The sequence below is a fragment of the Motacilla alba genome, chromosome 1 (assembly GCF_015832195.1).
Source record: "Motacilla alba alba isolate MOTALB_02 chromosome 1, Motacilla_alba_V1.0_pri, whole genome shotgun sequence".
Taxonomy (NCBI): Eukaryota; Metazoa; Chordata; class Aves; order Passeriformes; family Motacillidae; genus Motacilla; species Motacilla alba.
In genome coordinates, this window is record NC_052016.1 from 85970466 (window position 1) to 85996889 (window position 26424).

General features: G+C 39.2%; 3 protein-coding genes across 6 annotated transcripts in view; all 3 read right to left on the reverse strand.

The window, feature by feature from the left end:
• GGACT (gamma-glutamylamine cyclotransferase) overlaps positions 1 to 4894 on the reverse strand; it is a 28224-nt gene extending 23330 nt beyond the window's left edge. The window contains exons 1-2 of one of the 3 annotated variants that reach the window (XM_038134438.1): positions 4755 to 4804; positions 3105 to 3257 (exon numbers count right to left, since the gene is read on the reverse strand). The gene's annotated coding sequence lies outside the window, so the exon portion shown is untranslated. Of the gene's footprint in view, positions 1 to 1983; positions 2003 to 3104; positions 3258 to 4754 lie in introns of those variants that run through there. The other 2 variants (XM_038134466.1, XM_038134448.1) reach the window with 2 other exon arrangements.
• Positions 4479 to 7544, reverse strand: LOC119703644 (MAPK-interacting and spindle-stabilizing protein-like). Its single transcript, XM_038143717.1, has 2 exons — positions 7502 to 7544; positions 4479 to 5179 (listed from the first exon to the last, which is right to left on the reverse strand). Exons 1-2 carry the CDS (start codon positions 7542 to 7544, stop codon positions 4479 to 4481), a joined length of 744 nt encoding a protein of 247 aa, XP_037999645.1.
• A 1773-nt stretch (positions 7545 to 9317) lies between these two features.
• TMTC4 (transmembrane O-mannosyltransferase targeting cadherins 4) overlaps positions 9318 to 26424 on the reverse strand; it is a 53758-nt gene continuing 36651 nt past the window's right edge. For both annotated transcript variants that reach the window (XM_038142907.1, XM_038142912.1), the window contains 7 exons: positions 20977 to 21056; positions 20697 to 20804; positions 20432 to 20573; positions 19644 to 19758; positions 19036 to 19148; positions 12741 to 12810; positions 9318 to 12222 (listed from right to left, as the gene is read on the reverse strand). In XM_038142907.1, the coding sequence (XP_037998835.1) occupies positions 12071 to 12222; positions 12741 to 12810; positions 19036 to 19148; positions 19644 to 19758; positions 20432 to 20573; positions 20697 to 20804; positions 20977 to 21056 (780 nt within the window). In that variant the 3' untranslated portion in view covers positions 9318 to 12070. The remainder of the gene's footprint in view (positions 12223 to 12740; positions 12811 to 19035; positions 19149 to 19643; positions 19759 to 20431; positions 20574 to 20696; positions 20805 to 20976; positions 21057 to 26424) is intronic.

Consider the following 26424-nt stretch of genomic DNA (forward strand, 5'->3'; position numbering starts at 1 on the left):
CCATGTCCTATTGCTCAGCACCACTGAGCAGAACCTGGCTCCACCCTTTGGCACTCTCCCTTCAATACTTACAGACACTGATGAGGTCCTCTCTTCTACATGTCTCTTCTCCAGGCTAAACAGGCCCAGATATGGAGAGATACAAAAGAGAAACTATACAAGATTTGAGTCCAGATCAGGTGTAAAAAAAGGCATTTTGGAGAAGAGAGAAGTCCTTTATACTAATATTCCAAAACACTACTGAAACTGTGTATGATATTTTTACCAGGAAGTAACATAACATGAACAAACATTCTTAACACTTCTGGAATACTAAGTAAACAGCAAGACTTCTAGACACATGATGAGAAATGACTATCTGCATCTGCTTCCTCACTAAAAGGAGGGCTACAACCCTGACTGCTGCTGGAGCCAAGACTCAGCCAGAAGTGCAGAAGAGCAGTCAAGATGATACTGCTTGGGATCCATGTTTCCTCTGACATCTCAATGATTTACCTTACACATCCTTACCTTAGGACTCATGAATACACCTTGCTGAACAAAGCAAGCAGCCAAGGCAGCAAGCACCCTGCACTGTATTAATGGGAACACAACCAGCAGATTACGGGGAGTGACAACTTCCCTTTACTTGACACTCACTAGACCACACATACAATACTGCACCCACTTTAGGGCCCAAACCAAGAAAAAATATGGACAAACTGCAGTGCATTCAGACAGTCATGGGGCAAGAGTACTCGCCTTGTGAAAAGCAACTCAGGAACAGCCTTTTCAACTTGAGAAGAGATGGCTTTCGACTGAACTAACAGTAGTCTTCCCATACCTGTGGTCATGGAAACACAGCCAGGGTCTTTACAGCAGTGCAGGTCACAGTTGAAAAGCAATAGGTATAAACCAAAATAAGAGAGACCCCAACTTGATGCAAGGAAAAGGGTTCTCATGATACAGACAAAAATTGAAGCAAGCTGCCCAGAGGTGTTGTGTAGTCTCTATTCCTATAGGTTTTCAAGACATGTTGGATAAAACATTGAGCAACCTGGTCTAGCCACACAAACAACCTTGCACTGAGTAAGGAGGCTGGATGAGTGACTCCCCATGTCCCTTCCAACCTGAATTTTGCTGTGATAAAAGTTGTGGGCTGCATCAGGCTACACAAAATGAGGGGAGAGAAAGAAGATACAGAGAGTTGCCGTTACTCTAGTATTATTTAATAGCACAATTTTTCAAATGGCAGCATTATTCTAATACAGCTACTCTTACACAGCAGAAACCTGGCACAGGTGGGGTGATCTTCCTTGCATTTAGCAGCAACCCACAGCCATGGAAAAAAAGCAGTGCTTGAAGGAAAGGATGAGACAAAGCAATTCTACGTGACCAAGACCTTCTGTCAGAATGTCAGCAATACAACGGTAACTCTGACTGTTAGTAAAGGTCATGAGCAATTACAGTCAAAACACTGCAGAGAGATGTGGTTATGTAGGTAATTTCAAAGGAAAAGAGGTGTCTTGTAAGACAGAGAAATCAGGAGTGACAGTGATATCAAATATGTTTTCTCAAGATGTTAAGAGCAAATAGCTGACACACTTACAGAAATCACAGTGGCCAAGAATCTTAACGTAAAGGCCATTCTTCAACAATACTGTAATGGTAAATCAATAGGACACGGTATTATCCTGGTACAGCCCATCCTTCTTTAACATTAATTGGAAGCGGGGAAAAGAGAGCTGTATCTGACACGGTCCATAAAATGTAATTAAACCTTTGCAGTGAAAAAGAACAGAAAATTCTGGATAGCTATAGATTCTGGGTTAAGAACAGTGATTTACTACTGCCTGAATAGTTCAATTTCTAAAGAAAAAAGGGTATTAAACATCCTCTTTGGAGAGACAGAATGAAAAGGGGTGTTACATTTGCTAACTCAATGACATGACTCGGTCCATCCATTTCCCCTGTCTCTTACTCAATTATCTATGTAATACTTACCCTTTCTGTCAGAATACTGCAAAAAATCTATGGAAGATGAGAAAACAAAAGGTAGCATCAGTTCATACAGAAAATGTGTTCTGTTATAGCACATGCTCTCTGCTTAAGCAGTTCATGTCACTTAAAACGTCATTCAAGTTTCACATTAAATTCTACTTCAATCAAAAGCATTATGAAAATTATTTGACCAGGCTCGAGTTCAAAGAACTTTTAGAGTGTGAGAGACATACAAGAAGACTTGAATAGGAATAGAAAAGTGCATTGCTCCAAAAATGAACTGACAAAAACTACAGCGAAACGCAGTGTCTTTTTCTTCTACCAACAGTAATAGCATTTATTACAGAAAAATTCAATTACAGAAAAATAATCTGGCTAATCCAGTAGAGAGTAAAAGCATACCAGAGCTAGCAGCAGAAGGCAAATGCCATAACGTACCCCTGGAATTTAATCTCTTATTTCACTCCATGACACCCCCATTACTATACCTTTGTGTCTGTACTTACACTTGCACATTCACAGCGTAGATCAGGCAGTCACATAACCTCATTTCCCTGAAGTTCCCCAAGAACAAACACAACCATATCAACAAGAGAAGCATAACTGGCAAAACCCGGGGTTACATGAGCAGTCAGATAAAAGTAATTTTCAAGAGGAAACTTCCTTTAAAATAGACAGTTGGGTTACTATTGGGAATTATGAGAATGCAGAGACAGACTTGGAGGAATGTTGGTTGGATGGGACCTTTGAAGGTCACCTAGCCCAGCCTCCCACTCAGAGCGGGGCTAAAGCCAATGCTAGATGACACTTTCCAAGGGAAGAGGCTGTGCTCAGCAGAACAGTGGGTGGCAGAGACAGCAGGACATCTGCTGCAAACCAGGCCTTGCTTGTGCCCTCTACTCTCTGGAGGCACCTAGATTTCCATGACAAACATCAGCCAAGGAAAGCATGAACTGACATGGGAAGCCTTTCTAAAGGATAAAAAGGAGACACTGCAGTAAATAAAGCACTCCAAGCAATATTTCTATGCTGAATGATAAGAGAAAATGAACAACAGAAAACTCTAATGACATGTATAGTCACCAAAAAGAAAAGCTGTAAGGAGTAGATGACATGACACGTACCAACAACATGACACGCTTTCTTCTGTGATGGAGCGAAGATGTGTTCAGTATTCCAGTGGTCTCAAAACAAACTCATGAACAAGCTCAAAGAAACTTGCTTGCAAAGCTGATGGCAGAAAACCACGCTAATTTGGAAAGTGAGGAGCAAACAGGCTGCAAGAACCCAAGGAAAATGAAGTGTGATGCCCATATCAAGTAGTTACTATTTGTCAGCAGTCGGGTGCAGGTTCAAAAACATTAGCAATGCATGGAAAGGCCATTGTTTGTTTTGTTTAACATGTAACCTCTTTGAAAATTCAGGTTTTGAGACAGACAGTAAAAGAGACATCTGTTCTGTTTAGCATTTATTTAATCATGGCAGGAGAAAGCTGTTCTACACTTAGGTAACAGACATGTTAGTGTTCATATGACTTTGGCAGCTATGATAGAGTGAGGAGAGGAGTGCCAGTTAAATATACTGTAGACTTCTCTCAAGAGGAGGGGAGAAGAATGATGAAAATTTGCCCATGTTTTGTTCAGAGACGTGAAATTTAAGGCCGCTCTTAATGGCCTTTGTCACACAATAAACAACTTTAATTGCCAAGAAATTACTTTTCCAGGTTGACTGCCCGCTTAAGCTGGAGAGTATATAAAACAAGTCCATTCCTTACAGAGTTCTACAGGAAACAACTTGGTCTGGGAGATATTTACAGTTGTGCCACTGTATGTTCAGCTCTATATAAGGTTGCTACCTTGATATTTTCAAAGCATAGCAAAAATTACAGAGGCAGCAAATTAAAAAGTACCTGAAGCAAAAAATTAGGAAATTAATTGTCTGGAATTAACACAGATATAACTAAATGAACCTTAACCCAAACCCAAAAAGACTTCGTAACTCTATAATTGAAAAGGATACAGAACAGGTGGGGGAACAAAAGTATAGCAAAATGAAAAGCCAGGGTGAACTGAAAAAGACCCTCCAAACATTCTGGTCCAAGCAATGCAGGCAAAAAAATAAGTGCTCTGAAATGTTATCTTGCAAGGATATATACAGTCATGGAGTGGTTTGGGTTGGAAGGAGCCTTAAACCATCTATTTTCAAGCCCCACCGTGGGCAGGGGTACCTTCTGCTAAACTCCTCATCTACGGTACCTAAACTCTTTCCTTTCTCTTTTCCCTCTAGTTTAGGTACTGGCTCCTCAAACACACATCACTAGCCCATTACAAGGGCAAAGGTATGTTACTAAAAGGAGTATTTGGATCATAACGAACACTTCTGTTTGGAGCATGTGCCCGACCACCTTGGCCGGTCCAGCGCCGGGGCCAGCCCTCCCTGCGCTCAGCTGTATCACCGACGGGCCGCCCCTCGCACACCGAGGCGCTGCCGTGCCCTTGTCATGAACAGGAGCCCTGAGCCGCCCGCCGGGCCCCCCGCCACCGGCAGGGCCGGGCCGGCTCCCACGTGGCTTTCGGAGCGCGGCCCGGGCCGCAGGGCGCTCCCCGCACCGCCGGCAGAGCCCCCGGCCACCGCCGGCCCTCCCGCAGCCCGCGCCGCCACCGCCGCTTCCCCTCAGCGCTTCCCCGCGGCATCACGTGTGGCGAGGGCGGACCGGCTCCGGCCCAGCCGCCCCGCCCCGCCCCGCTCTGCCCGGCGCTCTTCGGGACACTCACTCGCCAGGGCTGCCTCCGCGCCTCCACTCCCGCCTGCGGCCTGCGCCTTCTGCCCGTCCCGGGGCGCCTCTCCGGGGAATAGGCGGCGGGGCGGAGCGGGGCGTGGGGCGGTGCCTGCCCGCGCTCCCTCCCCTGCGGACGGGCCAGCACGGGCAGCCCGGGCGCGGGGCCGGGGGTGAGCCGGGGTTGCTGGCCGGAGCCGGTTCGGCTGCCAGAGGGAGGGATCGTGCTTGGCGGCAGCGCGGACAGGGCGGCCGGCCGGGCTTGGGGCCGGGAGAGCCGGACATCCCGCGGCCGCTGCCAAAGCGCGAGAAGCACCCGGCGCTCCGGGAAGGGCCGCTCCCGAGGCCGGGGCCTGCTGGAGGCCGCAGTAAACCTGCGTGAAGCAGTGCATCGTTTGGCAGCCAATCTAGCCTTCAGAGAACCTTAAAAAAAACCCTGGTTTTTTATAAACGCTGTTGACTACTCTGTAGGAAGGGATTTTGGCTGCAGGCACTCATGGGTCTTGAGCTTGCTGAAGCAGGAGTTTTAAACTTTGAAGGTGCTAAGTGCCTTTCTGTCGACCGCCTTTGCAGGCAGCTTCTAGTTACCAGCCAGACTCCCTTAAGCTGGCTTCGTAGGGATCAGTTTGCCCTCTAGCAAAGCATGTGCAGGTTCCACACAGTAAATCACTTTAAAGTAAATGCATTGATAGGAGGAATAAGAGTGAGATACCCTTTCTACTGGTGCTGTAGAAAGGGCCCTGGGTGTCCTGGCTGATAGCAAATTGAACATCAGTTAGCAGTACCCTGGCAGCCAGGAGGGCCCAGCGTGTCCTGGGGGGCATCAGGCACAGCAGCACCAGTGGCATTGACCTGCACTGGGGTGGCTTCACCTTGGATATTGTGTGCAGTTTGGGGTGCCACAAAATAGAGAAGATGCTTCACTATTAGACAGTGTCCAAAGGAAGATTTTGAAGATGGTGAGGAGTCTAGAGGAGAAGCCACATGAGGAGCAGTCTTCAGCCTGGAGGAGACTGATGGGAGACCTCATTGCGGTCTACAATTTCCTTATGAGGGGAAATAGAGGGGCAGACACTGATCTCTTCTCTGGTGACCAGTGATAGAATCCAAGGGAATGGCCTGAAGCTGTGAAGTTGTATCAGGGAAGGATTAAGCTGGATATCAGAAAAAAGGTTTCTCCACCAAAGGATGGTTGAGCCCTAGAACAGGCTCCCCAGAGAAGTGGTCACCAGAGAAGTGTCAGGGATCAGCCTGACAAAGTTCAAGAAGTGTTTTGAACAACACTCTTGGGTACAAGGTTTGACTCTTGGGGATGGCCCTGTGCATGCAGGGCCAGGAGTTGGACTTCGATGATCCCTATGGGTCCCTTCCAACACAGGATATTCTATGATTCTCCCTGGAGCATAGAGGTATCATTCTGTAGCCTGGTTACTGGGATAGCAGGTGATATTTTAGTGTCAGTTCCTCCTCCTTGACTAGTTACTAAGTGGAAGCCAGGTTGTATCTTCTATAGACTATTCCCTTTTTTACCCAATTACCATTCAATAATTCTATTCCACCTATAACACTAGGTAGGATTGTTGCAAAACAACATATATAAATATGTATATGTAAATATATATATATATATATTTTTTTAAGAAAGGATGTTCTTTGATGTTTGCTCTTTGTGTGCTTTTAAGCCTAATCAACAAGAAGGGATATTCAATCTGTGAGCAGGTAACAGCTAACAAGCAAGCTCTAAGTGATGTCCAGGTGTTAGAAAAACAAATTACTTGGTAGAATTGCCTTGTTAGGGTTTAGGGCTTGAAATGCTTCAATGATCTCACACCTAGGAGAAGGTTAATAAAGCTTGGGAAGAAGGATGTACCACTGATGGTGGACACAAAGAATGTTGAATTTACAGGCCACAAAGATAACTGGCAGAACTCCCAAGATAAAATAGGAACTAATAAACCCAACCCAGTGATTGTGGTGCAGTCAGCTGTGACTGGGTAAATTATAGTTCTACCAGGGGGAGATTGTGACCACTGGCTCACAGACCACTGACCCCAAAGAAGAGAAAGACTGAGCACAGGACTAATTAGCATGAGCAGCAAGAGAATCATTAACCAATACAAGAATACCTGTTACAAAGAAAACTGTGTAACTTGTTCATTAGCCAATGAACACTAATTCTTTTGTTTGCTAAATTCTATAAATAGTAAAAAGTTCTGATAATTAGTGTGTGTAATTTGTGCAATACCACTGATTGTGCAACTCTGAAATAAATAATCAATGTCTCTCTTAAGTGTGTCATTATTGGCTTGTTGCACACTGGGTAAAAAAATCTTATTTTGGCAGAGAAGGTTGCTCAGCATTTGAGGCAGTAGCTCCTGCTTTCTATGTTATCATTTTAGAGATTGAATTAATTAGTTAAGTATTCCATTGCTTTCTTCAGATGCTGCTTTTTGTTTGTTTGTTTAGGCACACACATTCAACATCAATAGACTCGTGCTGAATCAAGATTTTGAACTCCAAGAGGAAGAATGTCTTCCTGTATGTTCCAGTCCTAGTCTGCCAGGCCCATTAGGTTTTCTTCTTAGCTTGTAGCAGAACCCTAAATCAAAAACTTACTACAAAAATAAACACCATTGTCACAATTAAAATATATGGGAAAAAAAGATAGCAAAATGCAGATTTATTTCATGGCTTCATAACAAATGTATTTACTTCCTGCTCAGCTGAAAATAAATTGGAACATACCATTGGCAGTCCAAATGATTAATACTACATTAAAAAAGTTCATCTCGGAAATCACAAGCTACCAGTTTCAGTACCTGCAGGAAATTTTCCTAACAAAAATACTTATTTTAAAAAACCCATGAACCACTTGACATGTATCATCACTGACACACACTGAACACCCATGCCACAACACGGCAGTGCAACTTTCTAACACAAAGTAATCAGTCCTCCAATGCTCAATAGTCCATGCAGCTGTGCACATCCCCTTCCTTGGAGAGATATATAGTCCTTTTTCTTTAAAGCACAGAGTTCAAGTTGCTGTGTTTATAATATTACACCTATGTACAACCATTTCACATTGTTGTGGAGCCCAGCACACTCTGAAGTGCCCTTTACTTGTGGCACTTGCTGCTTATGGTGTTCCGTAACACAAATTTGGCTCCCTCAGCTTTTATGTTGCAGAAATCCAGCCATGTGATCTCACTTTTGCTCCTAGCAAAATTTAGTCTTTTCGAGTTAAATGTACCCTCATTAACACATATTTGGTAGAGACACACCAAGAGCTGTGGAAGGGAGCACTATTCAGTGAAAGGGCCAAGTTGAGAAACACATGGGAATCTACGTGTAATGACAGGTATGGGAATGTACCAATACTCATGTGAAATATGGGACACAGGCAGGAACCAGCAAATAAATATCAAAAGATATTGAAACAAAAAAAAAACCTCACCATACTGAAACACACAGTGCTATCACATTTAACATTCCAACACCTACAGCTTGAAATAGCAACTGGAACTCAAGGGAAAAAATACAAATCTCACTGTTGCGAATTTAAGGAAAAAATATAAATCTTACTGTTGCAAATGTACAGTAGCTTTAGAATTACTTTTTAAAATAGGAGTGAAGGACACCAAAATTCAGTTCCATAAGAAGTTGTTCATTACAGAAACATAAACAAGCTAGCAATGAATTGAACTGAATGTGAATGTTCTGGTTTTATACACAGGGATTTGCTGTTCAATGCTTTATCAGTCATTTATTTTAAATCCATCAAAGTTAATTTGTTTTCTCCCATTCCCTCATCCAGCCACCCTCTCAAGGCAAGTACCTGCCAGTTTGCTTCAATGCCAGCCTTTTAACATTCTTAGTGTCAATAATGTATGAGAATGCTAGAGGGAGCAGAGTACTTCATGTGTGGGACCAGATTACTTCAACTGAAAGAGCAGTGAGATTTTTCTTCATGTATATGAGCTGATCACCTTAGTTACCCTTTGAAGTTAGTGAAGACGAGTATCTCCTTCAAGTATGACCTCTCACATCCTAAAGATGTTTTTTTTCCCCAGTGACTATATAGAGAAACTAGGATGAATAGCTCAGATACAGGTATCTGAAATATGAAGGAAAAGATTCCCAGTGAATAGGCCAAATATTTTTAACAAACCATTCAAAAGTATTGTAGATTTTTATTTCTTAGTGCCCATAAACACACACACACAACCCACATCTCTAAAGTTTAAATACTATGAAATTAAATAACAGGAAACTTCATGTACATGTCATTGGTCTAGACACAACAGAGACAATTAGGGAACTTCACTGGAAGTTTTTGGTGAAAAGGGACTAATGTCCATAGCAGTCATTGTGACTATTTTCCTGACTCCAGTCTGTGCATTAAGTCATTCTGTTTCTCTTCTCAGAACTGTATTTGAACAAGTAATCATTCTCAAAAAAAAAAAAAAAAAAAAAAAAAAAAAGAAAAAAGGCTTTGTAATTTCCCTAGAGAATCAAACAGGCCAACTGATAAGGAAACTTAAATCTTCTGGAATTCTGGAATTAGCAATGGGAAAAAAAATCCAGCATGCTAGAAAGATAGGCAATATGTGTAACTACAGTTATGTTACAGTTATGTACAAGCCAACTTTTTCTTCACCTTTTTCTCTTTGAAGTTTAGTGTTCTGCACTGTTCCAGGAGTCAGTTATGAGGTATGAAAAACCAATAAAAAGGTTAACATTATAACCATATTAATAAAAGCCACTGCACTGTTTGCACTTTCAGAATATTTCTGAAAATAAAGTAAAAAAATATTTAGTATTCTTAAAAGTCTTAAGGAAGTTTTTATTACAAAAGCAGTCATCTTTGTGGCTTCTTTCGAACACAATTCTGCCTCAACATTAAACTGAGATATATGGGTATGCTTCATATTACCATCATACAAGTAATCACATTGAATTTCTATAGCAGTAAATATTATATAAAACAAATAAACCCTCACAAAAAAATATATACAGGTAGCCAGAAAGCTAATCAAGAAGAAATGATGTTGTCTGTACTGAAAAGTAAAGACCATTTTCAAATACTAAGAAAACATCCAATTTGTTTGTTGGTCTCTTCTGTCTTAAGACTCTTGAACAGAAGGACTTCCACAGAGGAATTTCTACAACTTTGGTTTATAATGACCTAGAAAAAATGCATCCCTCATACATAATATTGATCTAGTGGATGTCCTTAAAGCTGATATGGAAAGCAACAGGGAAAACTACACATGTGGACTTTATGATGACAATAATAATTTAAACTCAGGATGTCATATTCCAAATATACAGAAAAGACCTGATTATAGTAAACATATTTATCTTCTGCTATAAATTAGCTCATCCAGCCAGATCCCTACTCTTTAATTCCTCATGACTGAAGAAGCTACGTGTTCTCTCTATCTGATGAATAGTAGGCTATGTATTGAAAGCCTTAAGAACCTGCTGCTTGTACTGAAGGGTGTATCTATTTCAGCACCTTTCAGATACAAAGGTTGGTACTAAGCTAGGCTGGTCATTGGAAGATGATTAGCCATACTGGTGCAGTGTTCTGCTTCCAGATATTTATCAAAGAGCATGCTTGGATCATATTCAGAAACAAATTTCTGAGAACTTTGTCCAGAAACCAGAAGAAATGGAAACAATTGCCATGGCTTTGCACCCTGTGTGAACTAATTAGTCCCGCTGAGAAACAGGCTATATTTGTAGGAGAGGAGCACACATACGTGCCTGTGGCACCACAAATAAAACAAACCAGTATATAGCCCTGTTAGCTCATTCAAAGCCAAATTTGTGGACAGCACCACACTGCCACAGCCTTGCTGCCTAGATCTACAGTTAGTGTGGCAAAAATAGTACACTAAAGTACCTGCATGATTTGTAGTACCCGAGCTAGCCTTGATCATACTGTGCTGCCAGGGGACATGGATGGCAAGAAAAGAGGAATATGAAAAGACAGGTCAAGTTCCCCAGTTTTCATATCTAATAGCAAACTTCCAATCTTAAACAAACAAACAAAACGAAACATCTCAAAAAACCCAAAGAAACTGGAAAAACCAACCACCAGCAAGTAAAGACATTATTACTTCCTGAAGCAGGAATGTAAGTATATAATACATGACAAACAACTCTGGACAGCCAGAGTTCAAATGTGTATTAAAGCATAGCCCCTTTTGAGAGGTAACATGGTATCAACATAAACCACCTCTGAATCATCCCACATTGATGTGCTCCGTTTATGCATTAACAGCTATGCTTATTTATCTGTCCCTTCAGCAAACACACAAGCCATGGGAGACAAAGGTGAAGCCAAGTTCTTTCAGGTAACAGATCAACAGCCAAGGTCAGGTCTTCTGCACAGTTACTGCTCCACAGAAATTCTCTCTTTATTCCCCTGCAGTATAGGAGCTGAAAGGTGTAATGTCCTTAACCAGAAAGCACTGAATTGCCTGAGAACGCAGCAATTAGCTCCTACAGACACTATACTGTATTTAAACCACTGACCTGCCACAGGAGCTAAAGCAATTCTGATTTGTTGTCCATGTTGTCTGTGGTGGATGAGGCTGCCTGCAAGAACAGAAACTACCTGACTCCTCTGTTGCCTCAGCTTCTTTTCATTAGCTGCTTGCTAAAATCTCCATTGTCATCTAACAGTACTTTCTACACTCAAGCATACACTGGCTGACAGACATTTGTGGTCAAATCCTTGCCCTTATTTACTCCTCTACAAATCTGACACTTCACAGGCTGGAGAGAGAAATGAGCATAAGGGCTTAACTCAAATTATATGAGTAGACTGATGTGCTGGAGAGAATTCATTCTTCCACTGGCTGTGCAGGACTGGCCCTGGAAGGCAGTAATAGAAAACTGAAGTGGACAGATATTTTTCATACTTGAAAAGATCAGGATTTAAACAGGAAATTGCACTTTTAAGTATCACTTTCAGAAATAAAACTGCCTCCTGCTACTCATCCCACTACTAAAAAGTCAGATGAAGATATCAAATTACACGCGTATGCTGTGAAATTCCATCTGCATTACTTTCATATACCTATAAAAATGTTCTAATGAACTTTAAAAGCAGTTCAAGTAAAAATGAAATGATCCCTCAAGCTGAAATGTAGGATCTGTAGAAGGGCAAAACTGGACATTCAAGTGTGCGGTGCTGGTGGTGTTGTGTTTGAGAAATGATGACTGAAGCCTGTACATGGTCAAAAATACCCATGTAACAGCAGTCGTAAACAGCATGCACGGGCAACCTGAAAAGGAGCATCAGGCACCGCCTTTCTTTTGCAACTGCTCCAGTTTTCTTCTTAGGAGGTTGTAGTTTTCCTTGGTTCCTGGTGCCATGGGATCAAGCTTCAGAGAGACTTCATAGTGCTTCTTCGCCAAGTCAAGGTTTCCCCAGCGATGATAAAGCACAGCTGGAACATCAATGGAGAATTTTGTTAGCAATATTGTTGAATAACGGACAATCTTGCCAATCACTTGGAGAACAACATTGAGGTATTTGTTTCCAGTGAGGGTCTGTCACTGGCTGGTGGCACAGTAGCTGCTTGTTCTGTTGCCAAATGCAGGAGCTAAGCCTGGGAGCAGAACTCGCATGGGAATGGTGAAGGAATGAATTACAATAGAGCCATAAATGGCAGCTCTTATCTGGTGAGCTCATTGCGGGTTACAAGCATAGCATAAACGAACCAATTTGCAGAGACTAAAGTGCAGCTACCTCTGGGCTGGATTTTGCAGCCCTCTTGATCTGTCATATTGTGTGACAGCTTTTCTGGCTTTAGTGCCCTGTTCTTCTGGCTGGCAGTTCTTCTAGAAGGTAAAATAGAAATCTGCCCAGCAGGAAGAAGGCGCAAAAGATTGCTTTTTCTTTTTAAACGCAATGAATATGAAGCAAATAAATAATATAGCTGATAAGATTTAGAAAGGCTCTTACCCAAATTACCGTGATAACTGGCAGCATTTGGATTGGCTTTAATTGCCTTGAGGAACAAAGCTTCAGACTCCTGAATAATTTAAAATAACAAGTCATCAGGAAAGTCCATTCTCATATATATAAAACAATGGCAAATTTACCCACCACTGTAATTACAAACCCTCCAAAACTATGCCATATCTATATGATACCACCATATAAATATCCTAAGCCTGCATGATCCTGTAGCTCAGGTGGCTACAGCCCCCTGAAACCAGTAATAATGCTGCAATTAAGTGTCATGTTTTCACAGGCTGCTGTTATTTTAGCAGAAATTTATTAAGCACTAGTGAACTTTGCTCTTTACCTAAAGTACCTTTTTTTAAGAGTTATAGTATTTTCAAACATTACCTGCTGAAGTTTTCCCTACTTACACAGTCAAATTAAGGAAATGTAATTTGGTATCTTAGCAAACTGCTTATAGACACTTTTCCTTTTACAATAGCTTTAGCATTGAAAATAGGAGCATTCCAGTACATCCCTTTCAAACAGTGTGGTTCCCCATGAAGAGTAGCTGAGTACCTTTTACTTAAAAAAACATGTCAAATTGTATCATGTCATGCAACATCCTTCACATTTTCCTCACCAGTTATCGTCTCTGTATTACTGCTTGCAATGTGTGCTCTTAAGCCTCTTGATATCCGAGTACCTCTTAGAAAACCTCAGGTCCCTCACCTAATATTCAGAGAATAATTTACCGCTAAATTTATTCTCTAATTAAAACTATTCTATTTTTCCAAACTAGCTGCTAATATTGATACTTTTTTTCCCAGAGCATATTTCCTGAAGTTTAAAAAGTCACACCCCACCCAATCCAAATGGAGCATATTACTCGCTAACATGCAAGTTTAGATACTTGAGAGCAAATTTTACATAGGTTTCTATGCTGTGCTGTGCTTTAGGGAAAGTTGCTCATTCAGTTTCAATGCAAATGACCTGAAGTTAAAATTACCTCAATGTGGTAGGCTTCCATTTGAATGCACATACTTGCTGTCTGAGGTATGTGAGAAAAGTAACATGGAGAAAAGTCCTTTCCTTTGTGCTAAGCTTTCACTGTTCAAAATAAATCACAGGCTGTACTGAAAAAGAAAGCCTGTCAGCCAGATTTTTGGTTCCACCATCTTCTCATGTCAAGCATGAAATAACTCTCTGTAAGAGTCCCTTCAGGGGAAAAGAAATTTCTGATGTCAAGATTGAGTCACTCAGCTCTGAGTGACTTAAGAGCCTCCCCATATGTCCAAATTCAAACCCAAACTAAAAGCATTACTGACCACAGCTGAGGCTGCCAGAAGAGACTCATGTGGAAAGTGCCTTCATCTCCACAGGTCAAGGAAATTACAAACGCCAGGGTTCTCTGAGCTAGTCCAGTGGAGAGCTATGAAGATGATGAGGGGGCTGGAGCATCTTTTATGAGGAAAGGCAGAAGGAGCTGGGCCTGCTCAGCCTCAAAAAGAGATAGATGACTGAGAGAGGACCTCATCAGTGTCTTAAGTATCTGAAGGGAGGGTGCCAAAAGGATGGATCCAGGCTCTTCTCATTCATGCCAAGCAACAGCACAAGAGGCAACAAGCAGCAACTGATGCACGGGAAGATCCACCTGAACATGAGGAAGAACTTCTTTATTGTTCAGGTGACAGACCACTGGAACAGATTGACCAGAGAAGTTGTACAGTGTCCTTTCCTGGATATATTCAAAGCTTGCTTGGATGCAATTCTCTGCAACCTGCTCTAGGTGAACTTGCTCTTGCAGGGGGTTGGATGAGACAATCTCCAGAGGTCCCTTCCAACCCCAACTATTCTGTGATTCTGTTTCAGGACAAGGAATATTTGGATAGAAGTTAACAAGGGGACCCAGATGCCTGCAAATTTACCTCCGTAGCGCAAGTTTTAGCATTGCTTTCCTATGGCATGAGCAGTTGCTCCAGCATTCTCATATCCAGACTAAAGTTCCTGGATGCACTGGTCTTTTTGAAACTCATACTGTTTAGTCATTTCATTCATATTTTGGATGATGGGACTGAATGCAGTTTCAAAACTTTACAGATAGCACCTAAGAGGAGGGAGTAAGAAATACATTGGAAGGGAGAACAGCTATTTTGAGGGACCTGGGCAGGGCAGAGAAATAGACTAGCAGGAATCACAGAATGGTTGAGGCTGGAATGGACCTCTGGTGGCCATGTGACTTTGATAAGCACTTCCGAGACCACACCTGGAGTATGTGTTCAGGCTGGGGGTCTCCATTACAAGAAAGACACAGACATACTCCAGTGAGTCTTGCAGAAAGCCACCAAAATGCTACAGGGCTGGAGCACAAGATGTGCAAAGACCAACTGAAAGAACTGGATCTTTGCAGCCTTCTGGAGAGAAGATGGAAGATGCTGCCTACAACTACCTGATGAGATAATACAGGGAAGATGGAAACAGACTCTTCTCACATGTCTGTGAGATGGGATGAGACACAATGGATGCAAACTGGCATACAAGAAATTCCAATTAAAGGAAACATCAATTTTTTTATCATAAAGTTGGTCAAGCATTGAAAGTTGCTGACCAGAGAGGTTACAGAATCTCTATTGACAGAGATATTCAGGATTCAACTGGAACTGGCACTGGTTTGGGTTAGGGGTTGGACTAGATGACCTCTAGATGTCATTTCCAGGCAAAATTACTCCATGATTTCCATGTTTTGCAGTCACCTGAGAAACATACTGAGACTCAAAAATTTGGCAAGTGATGCAAGACAACCTCCTCTTTTCATACAACTCTCAAATCCTAAAAATCAACAGTGGATTGGCACTTTAAAGCATGGAGTAATTTCAAGTCCCACAAAGCTCTGTTTTTTCCCACTCCAAATTTTAGTATTTTGGTCTAGTAAATCTCTTTTTTCTTCGCTGGGCAGGTTAACAGCAACCAAAATGAAAGATATACTGACCATCTAAATCAGCCTTATGCCTAATAGTTGCCACGTACACAGAGGAGGAGCACCTAATGTACAGATTTGCATCCTTTCACTGCTGAAGGACAGTGGGACAACACGTGCAATGCGCTTCCAGATAATTTAATGAAATAGATATTCAAGAGCTGGCTGCCATTACTATACATCTTCAACTCCATGTGAGAATATTTTTATCACCACTACTTTGCTCAGCAGCTAGTAGAAGCATAGTGGTTGTTTAAAGGCTATTTAAGGTGCATCATATTCATATTACTGTGGATATATGGAGCAAATGTACATTCCAGTACATCAGTGGTATTTCAAATTGCTGCATCTTGCCAAATCTTCAAGTGTTGCCAAGAAACTTGCAGCTTGCATATAGCAAAGACTCAGGGTAAGCACACCGCATTCCATCTGCTGCCAAGGCCACAAAATTGTAGTCTGGCTTTATTTCAAATACAAAAAAACGCGGAATGGTTTCAATTTATTGCACTTTTTACAGAAAAAGCATAGATGTATATGTAACAAAAATACAGCACACATCTTTTTCAAAGAACTAAAGATAGCTTGGTTCTTCATCAATTGAGATAAGAACAAGCATTCAAAGGAGAAGCTAACTTGGTATAACAGATATTAATTAAAAACCCAAACAAAACCACAGAAACAGCTCATCCTTTATGTGCTTTTCTCTCTGGAACAATAAATCATTCATCACTAGATACAAACATAAAATAAAGGGCTATTTTTTTATTTTTTGTGACGTAGGAAACCTATCTTCTGCTGAAAATCAATGTTCATTTGAAACTGAAGGAGAATGTTGTGTGCTTATTGGAAGGAAATATCTCACAACATAATAAAACCTTTTTGATTCAATGTCTTTTAAAATAAGAGATAACAAAAAACCTCAGAACAAATCTTCCTGTGCGACAACAGAGCCAATATAGTAGCAACTTTTATACAGACACATAACGAGTAACCTAATAAATTAAATGCCTGAGGTTATACAACATATCAGACACAGCGAGGCAGCACTCTGAAAATTACCTCCATCACCTTGACAGTCTCCATCCCCTGTTCCTCCCCTCCAATTCCCTTCAATAAAAATCCTTGAAGAGCCATCCACTTCTCTGTTTTTACATGGTGAGGGGGTGGACAAGAAATCTGAATTTTTCATGCTTTTTTTTTTGTCAGTAAGCATTCTCCCATTACAAACAAATCTGTATCTCCTCTTTCCAGGCAATGCCAAATACAGCTGCTGAGAGCATAACCTTTGTAAGTGAGTCCTCTTTCCAATTGCCTTAATTTGCTCTCCCTGTTATAACCCATCAGTTTTTAGTGACTACTTAAACTCTGCACAAAACTACTACTCCATATTGAACTATAAAAACACTCACTGGCGCCCTGCCTTTTTTTTTTTTCTGGGCTCCACTATTTCTTCTGCTTTTTTCAGAATGTGGACTTAAAAGCTGCACTTTCCCCTACTCTTACTTCTACATTGTCTCCAACACGTTCTCCTGCAGCATAATAACCTTTCAGGGCTGGCAATCAAAACCACTATCTTCTTTTTTATTTTTTAAATCCACTAAGCCAGACTTGTCTCTCCTACACCAGAAAAATTTTCTAGCTTGTTTTCAACTTATTTTTTCAACTTTATTTCATTATAAATGCTATGTATTCTGTCATGCTACATATTCTCCCTGATAAATGACTATAAAATCCTCTATTCTTCCACAGGCCTGACTCACCAAAATGATTCTAGCAATTACCTCCTCCATAATCTCATACCTTATGCGTTCTGGATGTTAATTTGTATCCTTCTGGAACTTTGTTAAACCAACCTAAAATATGTATTTTATAAGAGTCTCAGGCGGAGAGAGAAAAGAATTAGTGTCCAGGAAAAAAACCTGTCCAGTCTAGAAGAACAGTAACAGGGTGTTTACCAGCATCACTAACACAAACAAAAGCCAGTGCTGGGTTGTCACAGGCCCTGGCATCACATGTGACCAGCTCAGGACTCCACAGCTGATCAATACTGTAGAAATATAAGTGGTAACAGTAACTACTGGACAGATGTATCTATTTTGAGAATCATGAACTTATTAAAGTTGGAAAAGACCTTTAACATCATGAGGTCTAACTGTAAACCCCACACCACCAGCATGTTCACCATTAAACTGTGTCCTCAAGGGCCATATCCATACATTTTCTGAACACTTCCAGGGATGGTGACTCCACCACTTCTCTGGGCAATCTGGTCCAATGTTTTACAACCCCTTTTGTGAAAAAAAAAAATTCCTAATATCTAATTTAAACCTTTCCTGGTGCAACTTAGGCAATTTCCTCCTGACAAGTTTCATATCGTAGAATCTTCTTACTTTGTATATAAATGAGGATGTTACTGCAGTGCTGTTAACATTATCACTATCAAAAAGACATCAAACCCCTTAAAAGCCTAAAAAACATAAAAAAGGTTCAGTAAATGATTTTTTTTAAGGATCACCAAGGACTTGATTATTAATTTGTCCCTATCACATACACAAATCACTGATTATAGAGTTAGTTTAAACAACTAACTGTATTAAATGTGTATGATTTATTCTCTGTCATAAAAGCTTATCATCTGATACAATTCCCTTTGGAAAAGAAGTCATCCTCACCAGTTTCATTGCATTTACTACTTGCAAATAAAGGTAGCTAATGCTTATGTATCACTCACAGGCTGGTCCACTGCATCCAAGAGAAAGTTTAATACATTGAGCAATGCATGTACTTTCTCTCACAGCATTCTGAGATCACCCAGGTATCCCATCCTCAGTCGGGGATTACCAAACTCATATTACTATATTTTAGATTGTGTCTGAGGCAAAAAGGCTAGAATTTTTATCTAATTATATATGTATTCACAGAATACATAGAAAAAGCAGAAGGACTAGCTTGTCCATATAATTGGAGTTCCTGAAACAAGGTCTCTAACTCAATGCAGCCTCTCTTCCTCGGCAGTGAAGCAACAACACAAGACCCTAACTGCCCTCTAGTGTGCTTAAGAGCCTATTTCTCTCCATTGACCACTGACATAGTGTAGGGCAGCAACATTTGTAACCCGGGCATCTAAAATAAGGAGGGATAAGCTCAAGACAGAATCACACACCAATACTGGGGTAGAAAAGGGCACCGAAATGTTTTAAACAGATTCTCTAAGTCATAGTCCACAATGATCTCCTCAAACGATTTTTACAAAAAATATAGAGAGAGTTTCATTAAAGAAAAAAACCCAATGAATCCAACCCAAAGCCCTAGAGTCAAAAAGCTCTAATTACCTACCTTATATTTTTGTGATTTCCCCAGTACATTAGCCAAGGAAAACATAAGGGAATGATCATTAGGTATTAATTCCAGGGCTTCTCTTCCAACTGCTTCTGCCTGAGCTAGATTGCCTGGGAGTCCAGGTAGCAGAAAAAGAGAAGGCATGTTTTAACACAGCCTTATTAGTTCATGCTGCAAGCACACATCTTTTACAAATAGCTGACTGCATAATTTTTTAGAGAAAACCAGGTATCTCACATACACACACACACACAGAGAAATGTAAAATCCCGTAGACTAAGGCAAAAGAATATCTTCATTTTGTTTTCAACAGATAACACCGTCAGAAGAACAAGAAAACAGAGATTAAAAAGTTCTGGAATTTAATCTATAATACAAACATGCTTGCACAATGATGGCATTTTAAGTAAGTATCAGAAATTCAATTTATGGGCTGGATTTCAAGTGATGCTTTAAAATCACTGAGTCAGAAGGCATTCTTCTATTATTAGAGGGTGTCTGGGTAGCCAAAGAAGAGGTAGAGATCCTTTTATCTAAAAACAGATAAAGGTTTAAGTTTTTCTAGACACTGAATTATTTATTAAAACTTTCAAATAGACCTTTACCTGTGTTATCAAGCAATATTATCATATTGTTCCAGGCCAAACTGTGCTCTGGTTTCAGGACTGTAGCATTCCTCCATGCATTCAATGCATCTATATGGCGATTCAAATCTGCATACTAAAACAAAAGAAAAATCCAGTAATTTTGCTATTGCTTGCTTTACTTTCCTATCATTCACTAAAGACACTAAAAAATTGTTAATGTCTTGTCCTTTCTAGTAGGATTTCTTTTTATAGACAAAAATAAACATAAAAGGAATACTCTTGTAGTATGGAAGATAAGAATGCTATATACTAATTTTCCTTTTCTTTCCCCTGCAAGTGAGGCTTGTCTTCAAATATGCATGTACCAATAGAATGAGGAGAAGAAACAGCATACAATTTAGAAATCTACACAAGAGATTTAGTAAATATTTAATGTACATGTTTTCAAAAATCTAATTTGAATTTTTCAGCATAGTTCTACTAGCTAACAATATAGTAAGGAATGCAAAACATGGGGAAATGATTATTAATACCTTTTGGAAAAAAAAATAAAATCTGTATTTTTGTTTATACTTCTTTGTACGATAAAGTAGGATTACCAAAGGTTGTATGGAAGGAAGTATACCAGGAAAGCAATAGAAAAAGCTACCAAAAGTATGAAATTACCCTAAAATACAATATGAGCAAAGTGGGATAACTATCAGCTTTTAACATTACAGCAGAATTATATAAATCTTTCTATATATACACATACAGAAAGACACACAGATTCCAGTCATAGCTATAATTTATTCAAAAGCACTTACCAACCGCCCTAAATTGTAGTAACAATCTGGATATTTTTTTCTGTGTTTAATTGCTGTCCAGTAGCTTTGCTCTGCCTCTTCAAACCTTCTTAAACTGTTCTGCACTATTCCTAGATTCATCCATGCAGCAGCAAAATCAGGTCTGGGCAAATTGGGAAAAAAAATACCAAGAGAGAGGACAATTAAGCATTTGAAACACAAGATCCTATTGTATCATTTTGGCTCAGTTGGTGCAAAACACTGCTTAGCATTGGTCTAAACATACTGTATTTGTACAGCTAAGGACAGCAACTCCTCTGCTTCATGGAGCTCATTTCTTTCTTTCAGAATATTTCCAAGGTTGTTCATGGCATGCACATATTTTGGATTCAACCTAAAATTTAAAATTTAAGAGATTATTATTATGTATGGACATGTATTAATATATGCAAATTGCTAGCTCTGCAATGCTGCAGAACATGAAAATGAATACCTAAGCATTTTCTTCATGTTAAACAGGAAAGCAATTTTAGGAAAGATCATTAAAGCAGTAAAATTTCTAATACCTTACAGCTTCTCTGTAGTATTTGATTGCAGCACTTTGATTTCCTTTGTCAGCCAGGTTTTTGCCAACATTGTAGTGCACCTGAAAACACAGATGGATATTCCACCAGATGCCACACAGTCAGATATTTTGTGGAATAAAGTAGCTAAAAATTCTTTCTCTAAAAAGAAACAGTCAGCACTTGTGTCATTCATTGCTGGCTTTTGGTGTAAGTTGATACTTAGGATTGGATAATTCATACAATGAAGACAGTAAGACAAAATCTGAGGTACAGATCAGCTTACCTACTCTAGCTATTTAAGAAAGATTATTCATTTCCTAGTTTTATAAATGAACTCACCACACCTTTGACAAGGCACTCTGTATGAAGACCTCCTGTTCTTAATTTCATTTGTTTGCCAGGTAAGAGAAAGTTTGACTCAAATCAAATCTATCATAGCAGAAGGAACACTACAGCAATGTGTCAAACTTTGTTTTCATTACAGCATAAGCATTCACAAAAAAACCAAACAAAATGTAACAGACAGGCAAAATTATTGTCTAAAGATAAAAACGTATCAAAGAGCATTTCTGAAATAATATATATAGCCACATGTTGAAGACTTTGCCTGTTAAAAACTGAATGATGAAGGAAGGATCTAGAGCTTTCAGACTACAGGGAGAAGATGCATCATCCTAATTTATGGCAAGTGTAAATAGGAATAAATATATTTCAGAACAAATCTGAGTTGGAAGACATTTCAAATCCCACTTTAAGAGAAATCTCAGAAGACTATGTTACCTGGTTGAAAAGTACTTTGAGTACTGACTCTTGAAAAGAGATTTCTCAGCACCCAGATCAGGACTCATTATTTAGATTACTTTACTATTTGAAATCAAATTTATATACTTCATCTAAAACAAACATATACAGTAATTTTTTCCAATCTTTGAAAATCTAATTTCAAAACAGTATACAGGAATAACTTCAGACTGAAGTCCAAAAAATATAGGTTCATAATGCACTTAGATAAGTCTAATTCACCTTCTACATTCAAAAAAGGATTTTATCCGACATGTCCATTAACTGAAAAACCCTAATTGCAGTTGGCACAGTATCTGGGACCTATTGATCCAGCACACATGAGTGTTGGAGCCTAGCTGTTATGGTATTTATTTGATAAATTTAATCTCTATGTAACTATTGTAACATGCAGTAACATACCATCAACAAATAAAGTTAAGGACATTTCCCGTGCTTTCTCAAATGGGAGAAAAAGTATTTTCACTGATTTTAAGGAGAGCAGAGATGCTATAAAGCTTACTAAGCATGCACAGAGGCAGCTCCTCACACTGTAAGATATAAAATAGCACACAAATTCAGCACCCCATAAAAGCAGTTCTAGCACAGCTTCCATGAAGAAAAAAATCCTGGCACTGTACTGTACTTCCATAAAACAAAGAGAAGGCCCATAGCAAGGAAGCAAGAGAATGGTACATTTACATCAAGAAATAACCAAATGAAGATCCATTGACAGTGTCAAAAAATACAAGAAGATAGAGCAACATTTTCCCCGGAGTCATTAAAGTAAAATGAAATACCCTGAAAGATATTTCTCAGGACTGAATTGTATTTATATATCTCTTCCAGAAATTATTCAGAACACTAAGATTCTTACCATATTGGATTGCTCTGATTATATATGTTGAAGTTCACATATTCAAATCTTACCCAGATAAAAGATAAATTGTGGCAACACAAAGGAAATATTTAAAGATTTCACCAAATACTGGATGTTAGCCCTTGAAGTAGATAACTTCACACTTCAGTATCAGCAAACAAAATTATACTTAACTTGATTGAATTTAATTCTTTAAGAAGCTTTACAAAATGAAATTTGACTAAAGACCAGGACAGAGCAGATGAGAAAATCTTGGTGTACACCAACCACTCAGTCTTTCACATGTCAGCTGTCTTGTGTTAGGAAACAGCACTTCACTTTCTATTTTTCACAGGTTTTTTTAAAACATGTAGTATCTTCACATCCATTTTTCCCCAAAAGTACCAGCAGCAAGAATATTTTTCTCATGTAAACAGAATTGTGCAGTCTGAAGAAACCATGAGATATCAATTCTCTCAAGTCAAAACATCAAATGAAGCATTAGGTGCACATGTACATTTTGTGAACTGAACTAAAAAGATGCACTATAGTCTTTTAAAACTGATTGCACAACTGTTTAAATAAAATATTAGTATTTTCAATGGTGCATTCCTTTTGCCCTCAGGTATAGCTCCTGTGTGAAAGGAAATGAAGTTTCTATACAATTACCCTAAAAATGAAGGGCTCCTTGCTGTATGTAAGTTTTCTAATTTCCCTTCAAGTGAAACTGTAGCTTTAGTTCCTCTTAATATGGTGGTGACAAAGAAAGGAAGAGGAAAAAAAGCCTGAAACCAAATATATCAAAAAAAGTGCCCAGCCTACCAGAAACACCCAATGACAAAACCAGTTCTGCAATGGGTTATAAGATGCAGTAACATCCTGCTCTTAAGAGCAGGAGCAGCAAAGGGTTCCCAGGCACATCCAGTCATCTGAGAGGTACTTCTGCCATCCAGCTGCATCTCTCACTTCTGTGGCCACGGCAGAGAGATGCCAAGGTCAGCCTTTAGCTCACTCAAGGCAGGCCGGCAGTAACCAGTGCTGTCTGCTGGGCACAGGGCTGTGACTCTCCTGCACAACACGGGGACACAGGTGCTTTCCATGTACCAATGGGTGGGAAGAATCTGGTCTTTAATAATGAGGGGCCGGTGAGTTGTTTAAAATTTCATCTCTAGAGGTATGGTTCTTCTGTTTTTGACAAATATTGTGCATGCCAGCCTGGGAGGGAAGATTTTCCTTTCCTGGTTAAACATTTAAGAGCCCTTTGTTATTAAATGATTAAATATTAACTGGAAATGACGTATTGCATTATACTCAGATAATCCTTTATCAGTCTTAAACAGGCAATTACTTTACAGTAATAGCTCTAAAAGGAGCATTTCTTAGGGATGCATAACAACACAGTATTATCAGAAATCTAAGAGATCAGGTAAAAATACCCTAGAGTAGAACCTACTTTCTCTCAACAGGCATGTGTTGCTTAAGTTAACATAACCATAGCACCACAGAGCCTAGCCGAGGAATAGGCTCTATGTATTTGTCTGTTCAATACCTCAATCAACCTAAAACGCCAGTATAAAAACGACAAAGCACTGCATATTATTCTGTGCCAGATATACATAGTACTTAAACTCTCATTTAAATGCTAAATTTAAACAAGGAGAGGAAAAAAATACATTTTCCTGTACAAAAATGAAATTATTGTCAGACTGATTTTTTGCTTTTGCTTTCCCTCAAAGCAGAACAGGAAGAAATTGAAATGTAATATCATATTCTAGGAGGTACACCCCCTCAGCTGGGGCACTACTATTATCACCAGTTTTATCCCTCTTCCCTAGCTGCTGATAATCTCTTTTTCAGCGAATATGAACATTTACTGAAAAGGATGAAAGCAAAGCACAGATGTCAAAATTTCTGCAGGAACATGCAGATGCCTCTGTTCAATGCCAGCTTGTGTCATCAATCTTCTCTTTCTTCTACTACTAAAACTCTGTTTTCTAAATTATAATGAAACAAAGCTTTTTTGATATTCACATCTTGTTTGTGTATCTAATCTTGTCTAAAGATTCTTCTGCATGACTGTGCTTGTATACACAAAAATTGACATCTAAAATGGTGGCAAAACACTGCAAATAGCCCGTATAAACACAGCCCACAGCACTTAAGGTAAATTCCTCAGAAGATAATCCCTTTTTAATATATGGCATAAAGAAAAAAAATCTCAATATCTAAAGGAAATGCCCTCTAGATCAGCTTCTTTAAGGATCAAAGATCAGATCCTCAGGCAGCATTAAGTCTTGTTCTGTAACAAAGAGGTTTTACAGGACCTTTTAAGAAAGTACAGAAACCAATCTCACAAACTAATTGTACCTTTTCAGTATTAGCACAGCTCATCTCTGACAAACTTGCATCTATAATGACTGCAGTTTGCATAAAACATAAATTTCAAAGTTACTCACTCTGGTATGTCAAGGCAGATAGTTAGCAACATTTTGTTAGGAGTATTTTCACTTCCATGCTCATTATTGCATAAAAATTGCTACTGAAATGGCTTTTCAAAAATTATGTTTATTAATTTCTATCCTTTAAACAAAAGCCAGTAGCAAGGAGAAGGTAGAGATTATGTACAAAATCACAATAATTTACAGTCATTTAAATTCAGTTATTTCAAATCCAGGAAAAGAAAAATGCTGGCTAGTTCCCATGTGTGTAACAATGTAACTGTAATTATTTATTTAGATAATCAATGAGAGGAAGTCATCCAGGAATAAAGACCATCTCTGGATTCTTAACTGCTATGGCTTTTCTGAAAGCTGACAAAAAATAACTCAGTTCTTCCAACAATGCAAACATTTCCAACAGGGAAAAAAAAAAAAGGCAGCAAGATGAGCATTTTTGGGAATAATCTTTAAAATTAAAAGAAGCAATGTGTGATGACTTCAGAAGGTGAGGAGCAATCCAGCAATGTCTATAAATAGTGAACAGCAGTAGGAGAGGGTCAAAATCTCACATAGTCTTATGGATCCACATCTGCTCCAGTTGTCAGGACTTCTTTTATCATCAGTGGAGAGAAAGACAAATCTAGGATATAGTCCTTCTGACTTATGTCTCTCTTTTAGTCCAAGGAGAGGAACTAAATACTAAAAGAAACAGCTTCTTCTCCCCAGGAGAAGAATCCAATCCATACGGTATGAAAAAAGGTGGTAGGAAAAACAGAATAATACAGAGGAACATCCTGTTCAGCTAAGGAAAATACTGCCAAATGTATTAAAAATGTGTACTGTTTCAGTCTCTTGGTCTTTGAAACTAACCTGAGTGCAGGGCCACACAAGTTCAAATGTGTGACATGCTCCTGGATATGTTTAACCAAGATCTGTAACATACTTGTTTCTCTCTCTTAAAAAGCCCTACCCACCATTTATTTATATATTTTTAATATATATATACATATATATAGATATATATGTATATAGATATATATGGATATATAGATATAGATGAAAACCATAAATTTTTAAATATTGTAAATAAATAACATTTAAAATAAATTTAAAAATATTCACAACATTAAAAAATCTGTATTGGGAACTTTCTTAGAGGTCAAAATATTTGTAGCTTCATTATGGTACCTGATTATTTCCAATAAATTTTAAAGTCACTGAGCAATGTTTATTAAAGTTGATCTTAAATGTCATCCTCTTGAGCCAGATGTGTCCAGGTACCAGATTCACTACTGTGCCACACAATCTCATTTAATGCAGTTTCCACGTTTTTATCTAAAGGATATGTTTAAAGAAATGAGTCTTGAAATT

Coding starts and splice junctions, on each gene's coding strand:
- LOC119703644 (XM_038143717.1), bottom strand. CDS start 7,544: ATGAACTTTTTTAATGTAGTATTAATCATTTGGACTGCCAATG. Junction 5,180..7,501: donor AATCATTTGGACTGCCAATG/GTATGTTCCAAT, acceptor GTTTTTTTTAAG/GTTCTCTGAAGGCTAGATTG.